The 20,401-nt window shown below is 44.3% G+C and overlaps 1 protein-coding gene across 4 annotated transcripts in view; it reads right to left on the bottom strand.

Moving 5' to 3' along the window:
* Nucleotides 1-20,401, bottom strand: part of EP400 (E1A binding protein p400) — an 852,236-nt gene that overhangs the window by 448,609 nt on the left and 383,226 nt on the right. For all 4 annotated transcript variants that reach the window (XM_085634324.1, XM_085634328.1, XM_085634325.1 and 1 more), the window contains 4 exons: nt 19,934-20,098; nt 19,438-19,605; nt 4,883-4,974; nt 3,018-3,316 (listed from right to left, as the gene is read on the bottom strand). In XM_085634324.1, the coding sequence (XP_085490450.1) occupies nt 3,018-3,316; nt 4,883-4,974; nt 19,438-19,605; nt 19,934-20,098 (724 nt within the window). The remainder of the gene's footprint in view (nt 1-3,017; nt 3,317-4,882; nt 4,975-19,437; nt 19,606-19,933; nt 20,099-20,401) is intronic.

Raw genomic sequence — 20,401 nt, 5'->3', positions numbered from 1 at the left:
CGTGCAGCTATGCACTCATCTGTGGTATAGTGCACCCTGCCTTAGGGCTGTGAGGCATGCTAGAGCAGTGACTTGAATATGCCACAGGCTGTGTTGTGTAGGCATGGCACCCATGAAGGAGTGCCATGTCAACTCTTAGTTTAGTTACACCCGAACACATCGCCTGCAATGGCAGTGTGTGTGTTTGGTATGGGGTCCTGTAGGGTGGCACAATTCATGCAGCAGCCCTAAGGAGCCCTTTCTGGTCACAAGGCCCTTGGTACCACTAGCACCTTTTACAAGGGACTTATATGTGGGCCAGAGGTGTGCTAATTGTGGAAACAACGGTACAGTTTAGGGGAAGAACACAAGTGCTGAGGACTGGTTAGCAGGATCCTAGCACACTCTCAGTCAAAGTGCATCAGAAACCTGGCAAAAAGTGGGAGGGTTACTGCAACAGGAACCCACTCTCCTACACCCGCAACTTAGATAACATTGACTTCTACAATTTCCTCAAGCTAAAGGTCACTCGCCGCCCCAATTAGATGTCCGGTACGGAGTATTTGCCTGCAGAAGATCCCGAATTGAAGCTGAGAAGCACTACCTTCAAAGAAAACAACAAGACTAATAAATGAAGTGCCGCATGACTTACATCTTTTGAATTATAGGGCGATATTGGAGTGATATAATATAACAAGGATTTAATAACAGCTGAGCTACACGCTCTATACAGGGACTTCTTGACAGAATTTTGTGTCCGCTGGTAGAAATGGCAACAGGCTTTTTAAGAATGGTAGCAGACAACCCCTGGTCTTTCTGAGATTCATCCATTACATCTTGGTCCTGAGGAAGGTGGCTTGGCCACTGAAACGCGCGTAGACCAATACCACCCCTGAGGAGTGGTCCCTGAGAGATAAATCCATCAGAAGCTGTGTCTGTTGGCAACACCTAATACTGCCCTCTCAAATACAACCTGGGATCCCTCATAGGGTCGAATCTCTTGTGGTTTGTGTGTTGTATGAGTGTGAATGTATGGTAAGAATGAACAGGTGTAGGTTGCTGGGGGCCTATGTATATGTGTTTTCAAAGTAAAGAGTCTAGGGTAAGCCATTCATTTTGGTGTTACTGTTTTGAAAAAGACAACAGTACTGTATGTATACATGTATTTTTATTTAAAAAAAAGAAATATTTTTTTATTTAACGCAGTATAAAAAAAAACCAGTGTGTATAAAAAAAGTTTTTGATGTCTAAAGACATTGTGCTAAAGAGAAAATAAAGAATTGAATATAATTTGTTGCAATTCTTGATTAGTCTGTAGAATAATAGTGGGTGTTTTGGCATGTTAGAACCTGTTTAGGTCATATGGAATTTAATACAGGTCGGAACGGAGGTATATTGCATTAGTAGGTTTTGTGTTTCCCCCCCTTCTCTTGGACCTAAAAGTATTTCTAGAGGGGGGTCTTTCTTTCCCATAGTAAGAATAATACCCTACACAAATATGATCTCAATAACTTACTTGCAAAACTGTCCAAACTAACCAATGCAGCAGCCGCAGATTACAAGATTTTGCACTCTCCCAACGTCAACAATAGACTCGCCACTGAAATCCAAACCAAATGGCTAGAACCACACCCAACACTCATTCACTCAAAGATAAATGAGGATACATGGAAAAAAATCTGGACCTTCGCACCCAAAAATATCCTCTCACAATGCAGATATTGGACCTTACACAAAGCACACTGGACTCCAGGAAAACTCTTTAAGCTGGGTCTCTCAGACTTAGACAAATAAATGCTGGAACGGTGAGGAGTAGTCAGGCACCCTCAGTCATATGCTGCTTCACTGTAAGATGCTGAACTCATTTTAGACGAAGATTCAGAACATAATAAATGTAATCTTTAACACTGAGATCTCCCTGAACGTCCATACAGTAACATTAGGAGCGTGGTCTCATACCTCTGCCCGGAAGTTAAATACCTTGAGCGGAGTCTCTTGGACCTCTTACTAACAATGGGAGTCAAAAATACTCTTTGTGAATGGAAATCATTAGAAAACCCAACCCACCATACCCGATGGGAATGGGTCTGCTTTGCAAGGAGTGCGGACAACTCATTATTCAATAAAGGTTTCAACACAGCATAGTAGATACATAAATCTTTCAGAGCAACACAAATATTCTGCCCATCTACAGATCGTTCAGCCTGACATCGCTCTATCCTGATCACCCCAACCTTCTCCATTTTATTTTTACTGGGGCTTTATTTCTTCCCTCCCCCTTCTCTCTCATACTCTGTGATTACAATCAACAATGCTTTGCTCTAGATAGCAGTCTCTGTGCCACATCCATGCATCTCACATTGCGCCGCCTCATGTTTCATATGTTGGAAGCATTGTATACATCATGATTGTTTATCATTCTTTTCTCTATCTCGGTCTCCTTAAAACCAATAAAATATTTTGAACAGGAAAAAACTAACAGTTTACTGTGGATTAAAAAATTCACCAAGCATAAGGTTCTGCATGGCCAATCCCCTACCTACCTTACCAACCTTTACGGCAGACCAGACGCCTTGGGTCTGCTGCCCAGAGCGGTCTTGCGCTACTCGATAAGATACTAACCACAAAGTAGTCACATCTGAGAATAATCAGACATTCTCTTACATACATCTTGGTGAATAAACAAACAAAAAAAGCCAACAAGTAGCTTTGCTCTTAGACCAACCAGGGGAAATTTAAAGCACCAATATTTCTTTTGTATGCGTTCACGCATTTTATTTTCACCATCTAGCAGAAGCTTTAGCGCCCAGAAAAAGCACAACCTGGACTGAAACACTATCCTAATGCATAATAACCAGTGATTTACAAGCAAAAGAAATCTGCTCTGCTGAGAAACCACACAGCACTTTTTTCCCCGATATGTGTCATCTTACCCTGCTTCTAAATGTCTGACTAAATATCCATCCACACACGTGCTCACACTTATACAAGTTCAGACTCTGAGAACGAGAATAAATGCCAGAAGAGGCTAGCCATACCTTTTCACCAGTGGCTTCAGCGCTTCTTGCTGTTGGTCAGGGGACAGGATCAAGTATTGCAGAGGGTCCTTAGGTCCTTCAGCAGGACAAGAGGCACGGCAACAGTTCTCGTAGCCAGACCACCTCCAGTGCCTGCCATCATTGAGGCAGTGCTGCGATGCCCCTCTGTCATAAGGCAAAGAACACAGGTGCAAAACGTCGGACCCGTACACTGGGGAATGGTTGCAGCGACGCTCATTCCCAAAGAAGAGTCGGTCAAGGCGCTCTTTCAAAAGGCGCTTCTTTTCCTCAAGTGATTCCTAACATTAGACAAAAAAAAATGTACATTTGGCATTACTTTCACATTCTTTCCTGGGAATGCTTGTGAGATGGGAATGGAAGCACAGCAGGGGAGAGTGGAAGATAGCTCACGACACACCCACGCAAATAATACAGTAGAAGCAGTGCACACTTTCTTCACACATGGATGAAGTAAAGGAGAGTGGTAGTACATGCTGTCACACACACGCACAAGATGTCAGGAACCAGAAAGCCAGGAGCAATGTGATATTAACTAATAGACCACGTACAAGACAAACAAAAGCAGTCACTCAGTAACATATCAGTTGCGTGACAGACTGTGCCAGCAAATTCATCAGCAAGCAGTCCGCAGAAGTGCAAAGATGACTCACAAACAAATCAAGTATGTGGCAAATAGTAGGGTTGCAAGCGTCACTCACACAGAGATCAAGTACATGCCAGGCAGTAGAAGCACCCACTTCAGTCACAGGTTCAAATTAGACAGAAGTAGAATAAGATTCACTCTCATAGATCATGAAAGACAGTGGCACTGTGTGCTTTACTCAAGTAGAACCTGCAAAGGGTACCAGTGCAAGACTCTCACATACAGACTAGAGCATGATAGTATTTTCCTTGCACACACTGTTAGGTACAAAACAGCAGAGCAGGATTTCCACACATGCCTCAGGACTGACCGAAGCCGTGTTCAGTCACACAGGTACAGACAGTGCAATATACATGCCCACACAGATCAGATATACCACAGGCAGGATCTGAACAAGTTTCAATCACTTTCACCGAAAGGAGGCAGCACAAGCTACTAGTAAAAGCAGGGGGGTGAACTTATCATATAATGGTCAACGTTCAGTTGAAAAAGCACTGACATTTAGAATGCATCAGAAGGCAAACAGGTAGGCCAAACTTAGATAGAAAATCTGTCTAAAAAGAAGGATGAAAGTGAAGGGAAAGTTATCAGTGAGACACATCTAATAACCAAAGAACACATAGGATGGCTGCTACCTCCCCAGACTTCATGTAAGGGAAAAAAGTGCATGTCCAGCTGTGGCTCAGTCATGTCCTAATAGTATGGGGTCACAAACAGGAAATAGGCCAAATACACACTCATCAAGAGGTATGCACAGGATATCACTACACCAAAGATATTTCCATCAAGGTAAGCGAACAAGATCGACCAATGGAGGTGCACACAGAAGCTAAGCTGACAAGAATTCACTGGAGAAAAAGGAAGAAAGAAGGCAAACACAAAGAACAGCAGAGGAGTGAAAGCAAGGGCATTTTTATGGATGATAGGAAGAAAGAAGCCATATGTTGTATATGATATGTGGGTTTACAAATCATAGGCAACAATAAATCAATAAAACCCAGAGGATATGAACTAATCCTAGCAGCCACAACAGCACATTCTAAAGACAGACTAATAGTGCGCCAAAAAAGATAAACTTCGGTATTTCAAACAGCTGCATAATGCCTTGGGTTAGGAAATAGAGCAGAACAACAACTTTGGACAACTAAACCATATCTTGCTATACCTCGTGCAGTTGATGCATTATTGTACATTTGCCTACCTGGGCAGGACCTCCAGCTAGAGCAGTAGGCTTTGCCTGAGCCCCCAGGTCCACAGACCCAGTGTTTGCCATTGTGGTTCTCCCGGGAATGACTAGAAAAAGAGTAAAGTATTTATTATTCAGTATAATGATCAAAAGATGTTGCTTAACGGACAAGTACTAGTTTCACAAATTACTAAATCCTGTCCCCACCATCAGTTTTAGCTCATATGATCTTCTATACCTGAGCCCAGAACCTCAAAGCTTCAGTCATCACAATAAAATAATATTTTTTTAAAAGCACAAACATACACTGAGTTGCACCTGTTTCAGGTCCTTTTAAGTCAGCTTTTGCCTGCTGAATTTAGCATATCTACCTGCTCAGTGAGGCGATAACCATTCTCCAACAACCCTAAAGTTTTGTTCAATAAAACTAAAACTGTATGAAAAAGGGTCCTTTAGTAGAAGGCAGGAATCTGCGGTAAAGCACCATGCAGTTACCAAGATTTGGCATCAATGGCTGGTACAAGTGAAAATGTATTAATTACACTAGGAACTCTCAGATGGAGTGTGGGCAGCTGCCAGTGTTCTTGTGATTATGTTAGCATTTTGAAAAAGCATAATGACAGGGGGCAAAAAGAACAAGAGGGATAAAAGTTACTTAACAGCAACTCCAGTAATCCAACACTAGGATTTTTCATAGATTCACATCCATGTATTAGTCCTTGTTGTCAGGCTGGGAACACTAAAAATTACAAATACTTTTGCATCCTATTCACTTCATTGTAAATGAACCAAACTCCAGCCAATCACAAATTAGCATCTACGGTTAGTACTACTGTCAGAGGCTTAGCAGTGCTTGAGTAAAATATATACAAATATTCAGCCTCATGTTAAACATGTGCAAAGCTAATAGGTCACGCTCTTTGTGCAACGTGCCTAAAGTTGAAAGAAAAAAGAAAAACCCCTTTGACGAATTGCTCATGTCATTTTGTAGGCGCTCACACCACACATGTGCAAACCTACAAAATGATGTGGGTGCTTTTTTTCCTTTTTAGTTACAGATTCGAGTTGGACTAGTAACCAGAAAGAAAAGAAATCTTGCAAACCATTTTTTGTTTGTTTTTGTTTAAAGTGGTCGATCGGGATTAAGGCAAACGGCGAAGCAGCACCAGGGAGGCTGAATGGCAAATCAAAGCAAAACAGGGTAGGGTGGTGGTGAAACCTCCAAAACAATATGGGAAGGGAAGCAAGAGCAGAGGAGGGCTGGAAGGGATGCAAAAGTAAACAGGTGGGGAGGAACCACGGAGAGAAGCACACAGGCAAGAGGGGCTGGAAGAACAGTCGGGCAACAGATAGCAACACAGAGTGCAGAGGGACAGACGCACACAGGGGGACAGCTCAAAAACACACAAACTTTAATTCAGTGCTTCATACAAAAGAACAAAATAGTACTTAAAAGCAAGCAGTGGAAGCTGCAATGCTAGCCCAATCAAAGAGATTGTAAATAAAAACATTGGTCAATGGGCAGGATAAATACAACACTGACAAGCTGAGACACAAAATAAGAAGCAGGCAAATGGAAGCAAGAAGGCAAGCCAACCAATCATAAGCAATGGGTGGGATCCAAGCGCCTTCTCTATGTTCTTGATAAGCCACAATATGCCTCCCGACAGTGCATACGCTGTCTAGACGGCTTGAAGTAAAAAGGGGAGGCGGTGGGGTGCATGTGAATCTATGAAAGATACCAATATTTGACAGCCGTAGTTACAGGTAACGTTTTTATTCCACAACATTGGATCTTTCATAGATGCACAAGCTTGAATTAAGATTACAAAAGCAATTTCAGCCAAGATAATAAAAGCAGTGGATGGTTGGCATGAGTAGTACCTTAGGTGAAAAGGTTTCTAAGCACTGCCTGTCCCAATACCATTTTGTTTTCAGCATCAACGATGATAGAGTACTGCTTGGTGAAAGAGCGAGTCATCCTCTGTGTAGCTGTTCTACAGATATGTTTAACTGAGAACAGAGCTACCAATGACACCATAGTCCTGGTTAACTGCACTATGCACTTTCTTACTAATGGTCAATTCAGGAGGTTATGGGATAAAGAAATGCAAGCATAATCCATTTTGCTAAAGACTGTTTCATAATGAGCCTGCCTCTATTTGTTGAGCCAAGGATACAAACAATGAATCCATTTGACAGAAGTCTTTAGTGTGATGAAGGTAACATTTGAGACATGTGATTTCCAATGAAGGTAGTGCACTATCTGTTAAAGTGCTTCGATTTGGGAAAAAAAATCAAACTCTAATGCATTGATTCAAAGGAAATGTAGTGAGTGTAGTAAGCTGGCTCTTTACATAGTGGACCAAAAAGAGAGACTCCGTGTAGAGTCCAGGCAAACCCCAGTTGGTTTACAGAGGCAGAAATGATAACCCAACTGCTCTCTTTTGTGGTAGTGAGGTCGACCAGTTAGGCTCGGTCCACAAGGGTGTGGGGGACAAGGAAACACAGTTGGTTCGCTGGTACCCGGGCTGGGGCGCTCATGTGCAGAGTGGAAAGATTGGCTGGGTTCTATATGCCTTGGAACCTTGCAGTCGTCTGTCTCGCCAGTTGAGTGTGCAAAATCAGGACAGCCGGGCCACTCTGGAAGTGGGTCTCTGTGGTGCTGACGTCCCTTGATGAGTCCCAACTCGACACTCATGGTCTCTTCTTGCTGTAAGGGGTTTGGTACTCAAAGTATTGGTCCTGTGGGGCTCCGGTTGGTCCTGGTGTCTTCTCACTGGGTGGGGGACAAATTTGACCTTCAGGAGCACAGGGTCTTCTTCCTGGGTGGCTATTGCGTCAGGCTGGTCCAGGAGTGGCAACACAGTTCTGGAAAGCTGGCTCTTTATGTGGAATATCAATAATCTGATACACCATGTAAAGAGTCCAGGGGTTTCCTTACTAGTGGAGTGGCTTTCCTCTCCTGTGAGGTGAGCCATAATCGCATGCCAAAGGTGGCAGCTTCTTTGAGGCTTGCCGGCCCAAGGAGTCTAATTAGCAGATCATCCTGTGGGAGGGGGTATTACACCATCTTCCAGGACAGACCTTTGTTCTGGGTCTCTTGAGAGCAAAGGCTCTCACCCTAGGAGGTCTGAATCGAGTCTTGGGTGGCAGGCTGGCAGAACTCCAATCAGCAAGGACACCAGACGCTGGTAGGTTTTCAGGGGGCACATCTAAGATGCCCTCTTGGTGCACGTATTGGTAAATCCAAAACTGGCATCACTGTGGGCCCACAAATACAAGATGATTGATACCAAGCATCCCTATTTTCAGTGAAGCCATCATGTAGCTGGGGAACCTGTTTTTACCAGTGTCCAGCAAATATCTTAAAATGGCTTCCCTGGTCACTTGTACTGGCAGTAATAGGATTGACTGGCACAGGGGAATAGCTGCTCATATAGGTATGCACATGTAATATCCAGCATTCTCCCTTACGGCTGTCAGGCCTGCTGGAGGGGTGATTTGCAAACACTACATGCAGTGTTAGGGACATGTCACACAGGGATGTATGATGTTGTGTTTTCACTTTAGTCTGCATCAAGACACACAGCCTGCAATGGCAGTCTTGAATGTGCTTGGTGAGGGATCCCTTAAGATGGCACAATTCGTGCTGCAGCCCTTAGGGACCCTGTTTAGTACTTCAGGCCCTAGGCACAAGGGTACCATTTACTAGGGACCTACAGAGGGTTCTAAAGTTTTGTCAATTGCCTGACCAATTGTACAGTTTTGGGAAAGAGCTCTGGCACAGGACACCTGAGTAGCAGGAACCCAGTGCACTTTCAGTCGAAATTACATCATGTACAAGGCAAAAAGTGGGGTGACCAAGTCATAAGCATTTGCAATGAAATACGTCTTGCATTGCTGAAAGCTTGAGCTTGTAGTGTTGCTAACAATGCAAAGCCAATAGCTTAAACTTTCAGTAATGCAAGAGCTTTTGCACTGCAAATTAATTGAGGCACCTGCGCCTTAGCTTCAAGCATCTTAAGGTAAAGCGTGGGTGCTGTGATTGCTTCAAAAGTAAAGAAATAGACAAAAAAATGTTTTTATATTTCTTTACTTTTTAAAGCAATCGTGACACTTGCGCTTTAGATGTTTACAGCTAAAGCACAGATGCCGCCATTGCTACAAAAGTAAACAAATGACGGCTGCGCGTTTTTTTTCTTTTGTTACAATGGCAGCACCAACGCTTTAGCTTTAAACATCTTAAGCTAAAGCGCGGGTGCTGCGATTGCTTTAAAAGTAAAGACATAGACCTGTTTGTCCACATAAGGGTTCCCTTGCCTTATCTGCCATGTTCCTTTTTCTTATCTATATGCGCTTGCTTTTCCCTAATGTAGGTCACTGCCTGTTACTTTGCATTGGTAGACAACCTCTGTAGGGTGATATTGGTTGACCTTAAAGGGTGTTCTCCCAGAGCAGCATAACATTTTTTGCTGGAGGGTTTCTATAAAAAAAGTCATACCAGTCTTATAAGACAAGCACTTATGGTGGCAGGCGAACAATGAATGGTGGCATGATATGTGGAGGTATCTTCCGGCAGGGATGGTTCCAAATCATGATCATCCGCAGGGTGAAAGTTGCAGTCTTCCCAGAGATAGTCCCCATACCCTGCCCCAGCAGGCTCATCACAAGGGTCTCCCACTCCACAAGGGCTACTTGGGTAAAAATATGAATTGACTCGCCCCAGCAGGCTCATCATAAGGGTCTCCCACTCCACGAGGGCTACTTGGGTAAAAATATGAATTGACTCACCTATCAGGATATTCTGGTGAAGGTGGGGCCTGGTGGTGGAGGTGATTGTCTGGGTGTAGCAGATATGGGGGGAGTTGGGGAGAGGGGGAACAACCTTTACAACGCAACTTTTACAACGCACTACACTTACAATGCATTTTTTACAACACAAAATCCATTACAACGCATTGCATTACAACGCATGACACTACAACGCATTTTTAAAAACTACCTTTACAACGCATTCCATTACAACGCATACTACCTTTACAACGCATACCATTACAACGCATAATATTACACTACACTATCCAACACTTACCCTACTGTTGCACCCCCTGGAGTTAGAATAGTAATTTTTACCCCTATACTATCCAACACTTACCCTACTGTTGCACCCCCTGGAGTTAGAATAGTAAATTTTACCCCTATACTATCCAACACTTACCCTACTGTTGCACCCCCTGGAGTTAGAATAGTAATTTTTACCCCTATACTATCCAACACTTACCCTACTGTTGCACCCCCTGGAGTTAGAATAGTAATTTTTACCCCTATACTATCCAACACTTACCCTACTGTTGCACCCCCTGGAGTTAGAATAGTAATTTTTATCCCTATACTATCCAACACTTACCCTACTGTTGCACCCCCTGGAGTTAGAATAGTATTTTTTACCCCTATACTATCCAACACTTACCCTACCGTTGCACCCCCTGGAGTTAGAATAGTAATTTTTACCCCTATACTATCCAACACTTACCCTACTGTTGCACCCCCTGGAGTTAGAATAGTAATTTTTACCCCTATACTATCCAACACTTACCCTACTGTTGCACCCCCTGGAGTTAGAATAGTAATTTTTACCCCTATACTATCCAACACTTACCCTACTGTTGCACCCCCTGGAGTTAGAATAGCAATTTTTACCCCTATACTATCCAACACTTACCCTACTGTTGCACCCCCTGGAGTTAGAATAGCAATTTTTACCCCTATACTATCCAACACTTACCCTACTTTTGCACCCCATGGAGTTAGAATAGTAATTTTTACCCCTATACTATCCAACACTTACCCTACTGTTGCACCCCCTGGAGTTAGAATAGTAATTTTTACCCATATACTATCCAACACTTACCCTACTGTTGCACCCCCTGGAGTTAGAATAGTAATTTTTACCCATATACTATCCAACAGTTACCCTACTGTTGCACCCCCTGGAGTTAGAATAGTAATTTTTACCCCTATACTATCCAACACTTACCCTACTGTTGCACCCCCTGGAGTTAGAATAGTAATTTTTACCCCTATACTATCCAACACTTACCCTACTGTTGCACCCCCTGGAGTTAGAATAGTAATTTTTACCCATATACTATCCAACACTTACCCTACTGTTGCACCCTCTGGAGTTAAAATAGTAATTTTTACCCATATACTATCCAACACTTACCCTACTGTTGCACCCCCTGGAGTTAGAATAGTAATTTTTACCCCTATACTATCCAACACTTACCCTACTGTTGCACCCCCTGGAGTTAGAATAGTAATTTTTACCCATATACTATCCAACACTTACCCTACTGTTGCACCCTCTGGAGTTAGAATAGTAATTTTTACCCCTATACTATCTAATACTTACCTTAAATGCAATTTAATATTGTGCGTTGTAATGGTATGCGTTGTAAAGGTAGTATGCGTTGTAATGGAATGCGTTGTAAAGGTAGTTTTTAAAAATGCGTTGTAGTGTCATGCGTTGTAATGCAATGCGTTGTAATGGATTTTGCGTTGTAAAAAATGTGTTGTAAGTGCATGCGTTGTAAAAGTGTGCGTTGTAACGACATACATCCTGGGGAGAGGGGGTGGCTTGTAGCCTTGCCCTTGTGCTTCTTGGACATGAGATGCTGTGGTGCAATGCTAGCGAGCTCCTCTTTAAAGTCAGCTTCTGTTTCGTAAGAATTGGCGGCCGCATGGATGGCAGTTTTCCTGGGAGCGACTCAGCAGAAATGTTGTCAGTTTCTGGGTGTATGAAAAGCTACTTCTGCTTAGCATCAAACTCTTAACTTAGTCTCTCCAGGAAATGCACCTCAGATTCCTCTGATCTCACGTCAGAGGGGTCCTAAGTGTCAACTCCTTTCTTGGTCTCGGAGGTGTTCCTAGCATCGATTTCGGCTGCAAAGGGGCAGTATCTGTGCCCTTCAGACAAGAGGTGGCTGATGCAAGCCGAGGCTCTACGCCCTCCGCTGGGAGCTTACTTGGGACTGATGCCTCTTCTCAATGTTGAACATAGCCAGACGGCAGCAAATGGTCACATGCTGGCATTTTCTTTCTGCCTTTCACGGAGCTCTACGCAAGACTTCCACGGAAGGGGTGCTCTGCCTTGGCATGGGAGTGCATAAGTGTCCCTAGCTTTAGGCTGGAGTAATACTAATACACCTAGGTGTTTGCTTTGTGATGGGCCCTTTAGTGTTGATGCTGAGAGCATCTCGTCCTGATGATCTTTCTCAGAGAAGCCCAAGAACAACGTCTTGAGGCTTGGTGTCAGATGGGCTGCTAGGATCCCAAAGAGACCCGCATCTCACTCCTCGATGCCAAGCAGGTAATGTTCGCTAAAGATTTCAGGATTACTACTGCTGCATTTTTGGGTGCACCCAATACCTTTCACTTCAGTATCTTAAGATCTTCTTATACTGAAAGGTGAAGCAGAGCTCACAGGTCTTGTTGTGGTCAAGGAGAGGCAGAGGTTGCAAACACTGTGCTAGTCTGCCCAGGGATACTTTGCGTTGCACCTTGGACGAAACTGGAATGGTGTGCGTTAATATATTCTCTTCATGTCTGCATACTCCAAGGCAGAGATCGAAGACGACTCAACTGTTTTGAAAACTGAAGCACTGGCTGCCAGGGCATCGAATCAGTCAAGGACTTTGGGAGTAGAGCAATGTTTTCATCCAAAGAACTGTTAAATAGAGGTCGACTGCCCAGTTTCTGTTATTCAAGTAATTGGTCTAGAAAAGTGAAACAGTTAGGCATGATAATGCAGAGAGGACAGCATCCATCTCGGAGCAATTACTGAACTTGTCCGAAACCGATGGCAGGAAAACAAATCTAAGGTGACTTCATGCCCATAGGAATTGCGCACTAAGGGAGTAGTCACAGCACATCACATGACTCAAAGCTTCTGTTTCTAAGATCACAACAATATGACACATAATGGGAAAGTCAAAGGCAAACATCTATTCCCCGCCACCATATTCCCGGCCCTTGCACGCCATCTCTAGCTTGAAATTGGTCTGGATGGTAGAGAACATGCTACCTCTCCTACAAGGTAGGGAACATGCTCACTCCCTTACACCATTCAAGTTTTAAGAGGCCATCACCAATGTGCAGATATACTGGAAACTCTCTCAGGGCTCTATACTGTAATCTAGAGGTCTTTTTCTTTTTTTTTTGCAATGAGGGTATTTTCTGTATCAAAGGGACATTGAATTATCCTAAATTGAACAGAATATTTTAAAAGGTAGGCTTGAGCTTACAGTGTTGGTGCTTAAAGCATTTTCTGGGTGGTGTAGTTCACAAATCATTCAGAGAGCCTTGTTCCTAATAGAGGCACAAGTTTGGTCAGCAGAATCAAATGGCAACACTAACCCCAGGCTTGCAAAGTTACAAATGTGATCTAGTTACGGTCCAATACAAATGCTAAATTAACAATTATACACTCACCAGGTTGTGTCATTGCACCAGATGTTGCAGTCACTCCTGGGTGCTGGTTTGCCACAGAGTTCACTGCATTGTGCACACCTGCAGCTTGTGGTATAGGCTGCATGACTACAGGTCCTGGCGGGCAGAGGTACTGCTGGCCTGGTGCAGACACAATCTGGCTATTTTTAACGGCTTCACTCCCTGCGACTTGACAAATTACATCTTATGTCCAATTCCAAAAAGGCACCTCTCACCTATTGCACTTAAACTGAACTACCTCATGGGGAGACTTTTTTATCACAATTTTTTCTCCGCCTTCTGCCAGACAATCTTTGTTTTTTATTTTTTTACTTTATTCGGACAGCTCCATGATGTTTTCTACCTAATGTGCAATGTGCCCCCTTTATATTTATCTACATCATTGTGACGCTTCAATATTTTATATGTCTTCCTTACCTGCTGCTTGACAACTTGTTATGCTTCGCCTGTACTTTCACCGGATGTTTAACCTTTTTATGATCTGTGTATCCAAATGGACCTACCTTCTCTTGTTGCTCCTACATTTCAAATGTCTCGTCACCTGCTATTTTGCCCTTGAAATTTTTAACCTTATGCGCTACGTGTACCAAAATTTATCTACCTCATTTTGATGCTACTTATCTCAAATGTTACTATGCCTGTTTCTTGTCTATTTGTATTTCATTTGATTTGTGACTTGATGTTCCTTGGTCCAATTTACCTCATGCGCCCAAACGGATCTACCTCATCTGGATTTTAGTGCCTTGAATTTTGCATTGCCGGCCCTTTAATTAGCCACATAATTGCACATTGCACTTTGCCCCCTAGTTTTATTCTATTCTCCCTCTTACTTTTCACTTTTGCTCCCGGCTATCTCTAGCGTGTGGTCTTCCCACCCAGTAGATCACCATGTCACCCTCTCCTTCTCTAGCGTGCTGACTCAGACCACGGTCGCAACCTCTGGATTGCCCTCCTTATTCCAACACCTCTCTGTCTCAAACCACCTTAATACTAGACCCTGGCCCCAGTTTTGGGCTAATTTTTCCCATTCTCCGACTTTTCTCCCCCCTCCCCCCGCCACTCTCTCCCAGCCTGGCGCATCCCGCCATCTCCTGCCCGCACATTCGATCATACTAGTTGTTTTACCATGCCTCCCCTCAATCATACCCTTACTGCAACGGATACACTCATCACCAGGTTTGGCCCAAACTCTTGGACCATCCTTTACCCCCCTAACATCTCTAAAAATGCCAAGAAGAACTTCAAACACAAACTTCTAATACGACACCAAGAAACCTTATTTGTTGACAATTATCTAAGCCTCGCCTCCATTATTAAAACTAACTACATCTTTTACTCCAGACGCCCCTCTAAATGGAAAAGTACCTTCCTCAACTACCTCCCATAACGAAATCTTGCAAAATCCCATATGGCTTGAAGTTGTCCACCACCCCTTCCTCCACTTTCTTAGGCGAAATTGACATTTCTATTTTTAAATCCGGAAATATCCTCATACAAGCTTCCGAAAACCACCTCTCCATCTTTGAGCACCACTTCAGCACCGTATATGATCTACTATCCTCTCCTGCTCGTATCTCCACAGCCTCTCAATCACAGGAAGGCCCCCCCCCCAACCCGGCTTCGCCCCTTCTGACGCCAACCCCACCACTATCTCATTCTGCCACTGCCTATGCAATCTCCCAATCCCAGACCTTTGATCCCACCGCCCCCGTTGCATCCTCTCCCTCGCTTTACATTCCCACATCTTTCTTAGCCACTCGTCTCATTGGCCTCCCCACCTCCTCCTGATATTCCGTCATCCCTCTCGGCCACCCAAACCCTCTCCCCTCCACCTGACACTCTCCCACTCAACTCCAATCACTCCCTTCTTATCCCTCATTCCCCCCAGACCGATCCCCCTACTCACTGCGTCCCCTCACACCATCCCCCCTACTGTTCCACTATGGACACCAATCCCTTCCAATCTTAATAATTCCTACCCCCAAAGACTTGATAGCACCTCTCCTCACTTTCCCCTTTCCCCCTAGTCTTCTCATAGCACCCATCAGGCCCCTAGGTATATGGGGGCTCGCACTACAATTCATCCTCATTCGACCATCCGGAACACCCTTCACTTCCCGCCCCCTGGGTTCCCTCCACATCCACTTCCCATTCCTCTCTCCCTGGCTAATGTGGAACATGCCCCTCTCCCCACCTACCTCCTTTCCTCCTTACCGTCCACACTTTTAACCCAATCGCTTCTTAACATTGAACTCCACCTCTCTATCCTGCCGTTGGAACTTTCATCTCTCAGGAAAGACTAACTCCCTCGCTGATACTAAGCCTGCGAATCATCCCTTCACAATGGGTGGCGTATATACTAACACTTCTTTCCCTCTACAAGGCTGTACTTCTCCTTATGGCATTTCAGCCGAGGGACTTCCTGGTAACTGTCCCCTTATACCATCCCAAGCCTCAACCAATCACTCCTCCCCTGGCCCCTGTGACTTTAATAATCCCTACCCTCCTAGCTCCATGACTGTTGACTCTCTTACGCCTCACTCCACCATTCCGGTGATCCTGGGAAGAAGCCGTATCCCTACCGCCACTGGCTCACCCAGGCCTCCTCCGCAACTCACTGCGACTACTGATCCTCTTACACTGCACTCCACTATTCTCGTGATCCTGGGGATAAGCCGTACCTCTACCTCCCCTTGCTCGCCCAGACCTCCCCCGCAACTCACCACTATCCATTCTGTCTGCTCTCCTGAAACCAACCATAAACCCCTCAACTGCATGCTGGTCAACTGTCGATCGGCTGCACGACATGCAACAGAAATCTCGGAAACCATCCTTAGTGAAGCCATTGACATCGCTTTTTTTACGGAAACTTGGCTCAAAGCTCCCTCTTCATCGATTCTGGACTTGCTCTCCCCACCGGGTTACACTATCCTCAGAAAAGATAGGCTTGACAAAATGGGGGGGGGGGGGGGGGGGGGGGGCGCTAGCCATAATTTATCAAGATGAACTCCGACACTCTCTTGTTAAGAATCCTGATCAAGCCACTTTTGAATACATGGGAGCCGAACTTAAAGTTCAGGGGGCCCCTTCTATTCGGCTACATAAAATTTACCATCCACCCGCTGACCCTATGCCCTTTGTGGAAGAATTGTCTGACCTACTCTCCCAAGCCTCAATTTCCAACTCCAATAACATTTTCCACAGAGACTTCAATATTCACTGGAACAATAAGGCTGATCCCTCAGTTAACATCCTCAATGACCTGCTCGACGCTAAAGACTTGAATCAACTTGGACATTCACCAACACATTCCAAAGGGGCTACTCTTGACGCTATCATTACTAGCAAAGATCTGGCTTCCCTTTCGCACATTGTCCCTATTGACTGGCCGGACCATCACCTTATCCTCTTCACGATCAACAGCGCTGCACCTCCCCCGTCTCCCAAAAACATCAAACATGAGAAATTAACCAGAAATCTTCACCTTATTCCTCCTGGCGAACTGGAGACTAAGATCAACGCAAAACTTCAACTTCCACCTCCCTCACTAAATGCTAATGATCTTACTGAACACTACAACAAATCCATCATCGAGGTTGTTGACCAAATTGCCCCAGACAAATTAAAATCACAAAATAACATCCCTGCCAAATCCTGGTTTAATGCTGATCTCAACAATGAGAGACGCGTGCTTAGGATGACCGAACGCACGTGGAGACAACATCCCTCCCCCCTAAATCTTGCCCTCCTCAGAACCGCTAGGGTTAATTACAAAAAAACACATCCTCAATGAAAAGGCCTCCTTCTTCCCCGCACAACTTGACCGAGCTAAGAATAGACCTAGGGAATTATTCAGCATCATCAACAATCAAACAGCTTCTGCTCCCTCCAAATTGATTGTTTCTAACGAAAGATGTGAAGAAATTGCGAACTTCTTTTCTGATAAAATCACCAAGATTGATCTACCCTTTGCTGTAACTCCCACCCCACAGTGCTCATCACCCCTCTATGTCCTCCCATCCAAGTCTCCTTTTACACCTTCGCCCCCTCCTGACTCTGTTATTCTCCCTCACTCAGTCACCCCCCTGGAACATTTACTCACCAGTCCACAGCTAAAAAATAATGCATCTTGGCTTTACTTTAGCCCAGTTACTGAGCGAGGAGTCCTCAACATCATCACTAAGCTTAAACCCTCCTCTCACACCTTTGACCCTCTCCCCGCCAACCTTGTTCAAGATTTAAAGCATATCATTGCACCTTATTGGACTACCATCATCAACTCCTCCTTGGCCATAGGGTGTGTGCCTGTTTCCCTCCAGCTTGGCCAAATCTCTCCCACCCTCAAAAATTCCACTGCTGACCCCAACAATCTTAACAATCTGCGGCCCATCTCTAATCTTTCCCTTATATCCAAGGCCATTGAAAAATGCCCCTTGCTCCAACTGGACAAACACATGGATCCATTTAGCCTTTTGGACACATTACAGTCAGGCTTTCGAAAGGGCTGCAGTACTGAAACTGCGATGCTCAACATTGTTGACGATATCCATCACTCCCTCAACAAGCGGGAGACCTCCCTTCTCATTCTTCTTGACCTCTCAGCTGCTTTCGATACAGTAAACCCCTCTGCCTTACTCAACACCCTCAAAGATAGGTTCGGCTTCAATGGTCCTGTTCTCGAATGGTTCACCTCTTACTTTCAGTACAGAACCCAACAAATTAAAATCAGCAATTGCCTCTCTAAACCTAAGCCTGTCTCCTTAGGCGTTCACCAGGGTTCTATTCTCTCTCCTTCTCTATTTAACCTCTTTATGGAGCCCCTCACCCTCATTCTAAAGCAAGCAGGAATCAACTATCACCTCTACGCGGATACCCAGCTTTACTATACAATCAATTCCCATGCAGACATTCTGCCCCTCAACGATGCCCTGACTAAGATTCAACAATGGTTCCATCACAATCACCTTAAACTCAACCCTAAAAAAACAGATGTCATTTTTGCTCCTAAAAACAACCGACTCCCCATTCAACATTGGATCTCTGACCTTAAAGCCCTCAACTGCTCCTTGTCCACCTCTAGCTCAGTTAAGTCTCTCGGAATAAGCATTGATCAAAACATTAGCCTTTCTCCCCACATAAAAAACACAGCTAAAGGTGCTCTCTTTTCCCTTCATCACCTCAAGAAAATTAAACCCTTCATTCCTGTTGATGACTTTAAATCTCTTGTTCCATCATTATTACTTTCCAGATTGGACTATGGTAACGCCATTCTCTCCGGAACACCTAAAGCCCACCTAGCCCCAACCAAGTCAGTCCTTAACCTCGCGGCCAGGCTTATTTCTGATTGCAAGAGGTTTGATCACATCTCTCCCATCCTCAAAGATCGCAAATGGCTTCCTATCGAAGGCAGATCCACCTGCAAGAATGCGTGCATAACGCATAAAGCCTTGCATCTTCAAACCCCACTGTATCTCTCACAAAAACTTCACAAAGCGGGTTGCTCTAGAGAAATGAAGAGCACAAATACCCTCAATTCTGGTAGCTCCCTTGGTAAACAAGGAATCAACCCAGTCACGCTCTTTCTCCGGAAATGCGCCTACCATCTGGAACTCACTCCCCAAAGATCTACGTTGCAACCCCTCCCTCCTTCTACTAGTTCTCATACAATCATTGCCGACTCGGACTTGCTACCTCCTCTCCTATCACCCTCCTCGGTTCCCCCCTACCTCCATACTTTCCCCCCATCATCCCTGGCCACCCACGCTTGCACAACTATTCAAATACTGGTTATGGACTAAAAGTACTTATCTTCTTGTCCATGTATTTATTGCTCTTTGCATTTTGTTCATATTTTCGCACACTTTTCCTTTTTGTACGAATGTAATATTGCAATCTGTTTCTACTTCCAACCCCTGTAAAGCGCTATGATACCTTTCGGCCTAGCCAGCGCTATATAAAACCGTTAAAATAAATAAATAAACCCCAGGCTTGCAAAGTTACAAATGTGATCTAGCTACGGTCAAATACAAATGCTAAATTAACAATTATACACTCACCAGGTTGTGTCGTTGCAGCAGATGTTGCAGTCACTCCTGGGTGCTGGTTTGCCACTGAGTTCACTGCATTTTGCACACCTGCAGCCTGTGGTACAGGCTGCATGACTACAGGTCCTGGTGGGCGGAGGTACTGCTGGCCTGGTGCAGACACAATCTGGAGTACGTTTCCTATTTTTATGAGTAAAATCATTAGTAAAATTATTTTTCTAAAGCCTGCGAAGTACAACACACTCAGAAAATATGTGCAGGGCTATGAGAGGAAAAATAAGATATTAAACCCTATGCCTCAATTTGTTTGACTAAAGTCATTATAGAAAAGACACATGCTGTTTAGTTGTTAAATGGACCTTCAAAACTATGAATGATCCAATGTACAGAATGTTAGTGAACCACATCATTGATTAAATAATGTGGGTTGAGGGTGGTTGTGCAGGAAATTTTAACTGAATCTTAGTACTGAGCACTGAAATCGCCTGCATCAGCGAGTCACTCTTACCTTGCAGTTGCAGTGGCTGGCCTGCTGTAAGCTGGCGCAGCTGGCTCTGTGATAAGGTGAACTTGTTTCCTTGAAACTGCAGGGTAACTGGTGTCTCTGCCTGAGTTACCCGTCCGTGTGCTCCAGGGATAGAGGCCAGTTGAGCGATCTTCACCACTTCACCACCTGCGAAAGAAAGTGAGGAAAAATAAAGTTTCATTAGGACCTCATGAGTACTTGGTGCAACCCCAGTTCGGTTAGTTATAAAGATGTCTAAGTACCACCCATGCCAGATCACAACTACTGCATTAAAATCTCATCTGTGGGTTTCCAGGCAGCCTAGCATACATCTGGGAGAAAAGTCACATACATTTACGGGTCCCTTGTTCACTTTCAAATTACTCTGGCAGTCGGAAAACGTGTAAATACACAATTCCAAAATAGTGGGATGTTTAACACTCATAAAAAGGGTGTCTGCCTGTAAACATG

The sequence above is a fragment of the Triturus cristatus genome, chromosome 11 (assembly GCF_964204655.1).
Source record: "Triturus cristatus chromosome 11, aTriCri1.1, whole genome shotgun sequence".
NCBI classification, from domain to species: domain Eukaryota; kingdom Metazoa; phylum Chordata; class Amphibia; order Caudata; family Salamandridae; genus Triturus; species Triturus cristatus.
The sequence above is the reverse complement of the archived record's forward strand: the minus strand, read 5'-3'. Positions and strand labels throughout refer to the sequence as shown.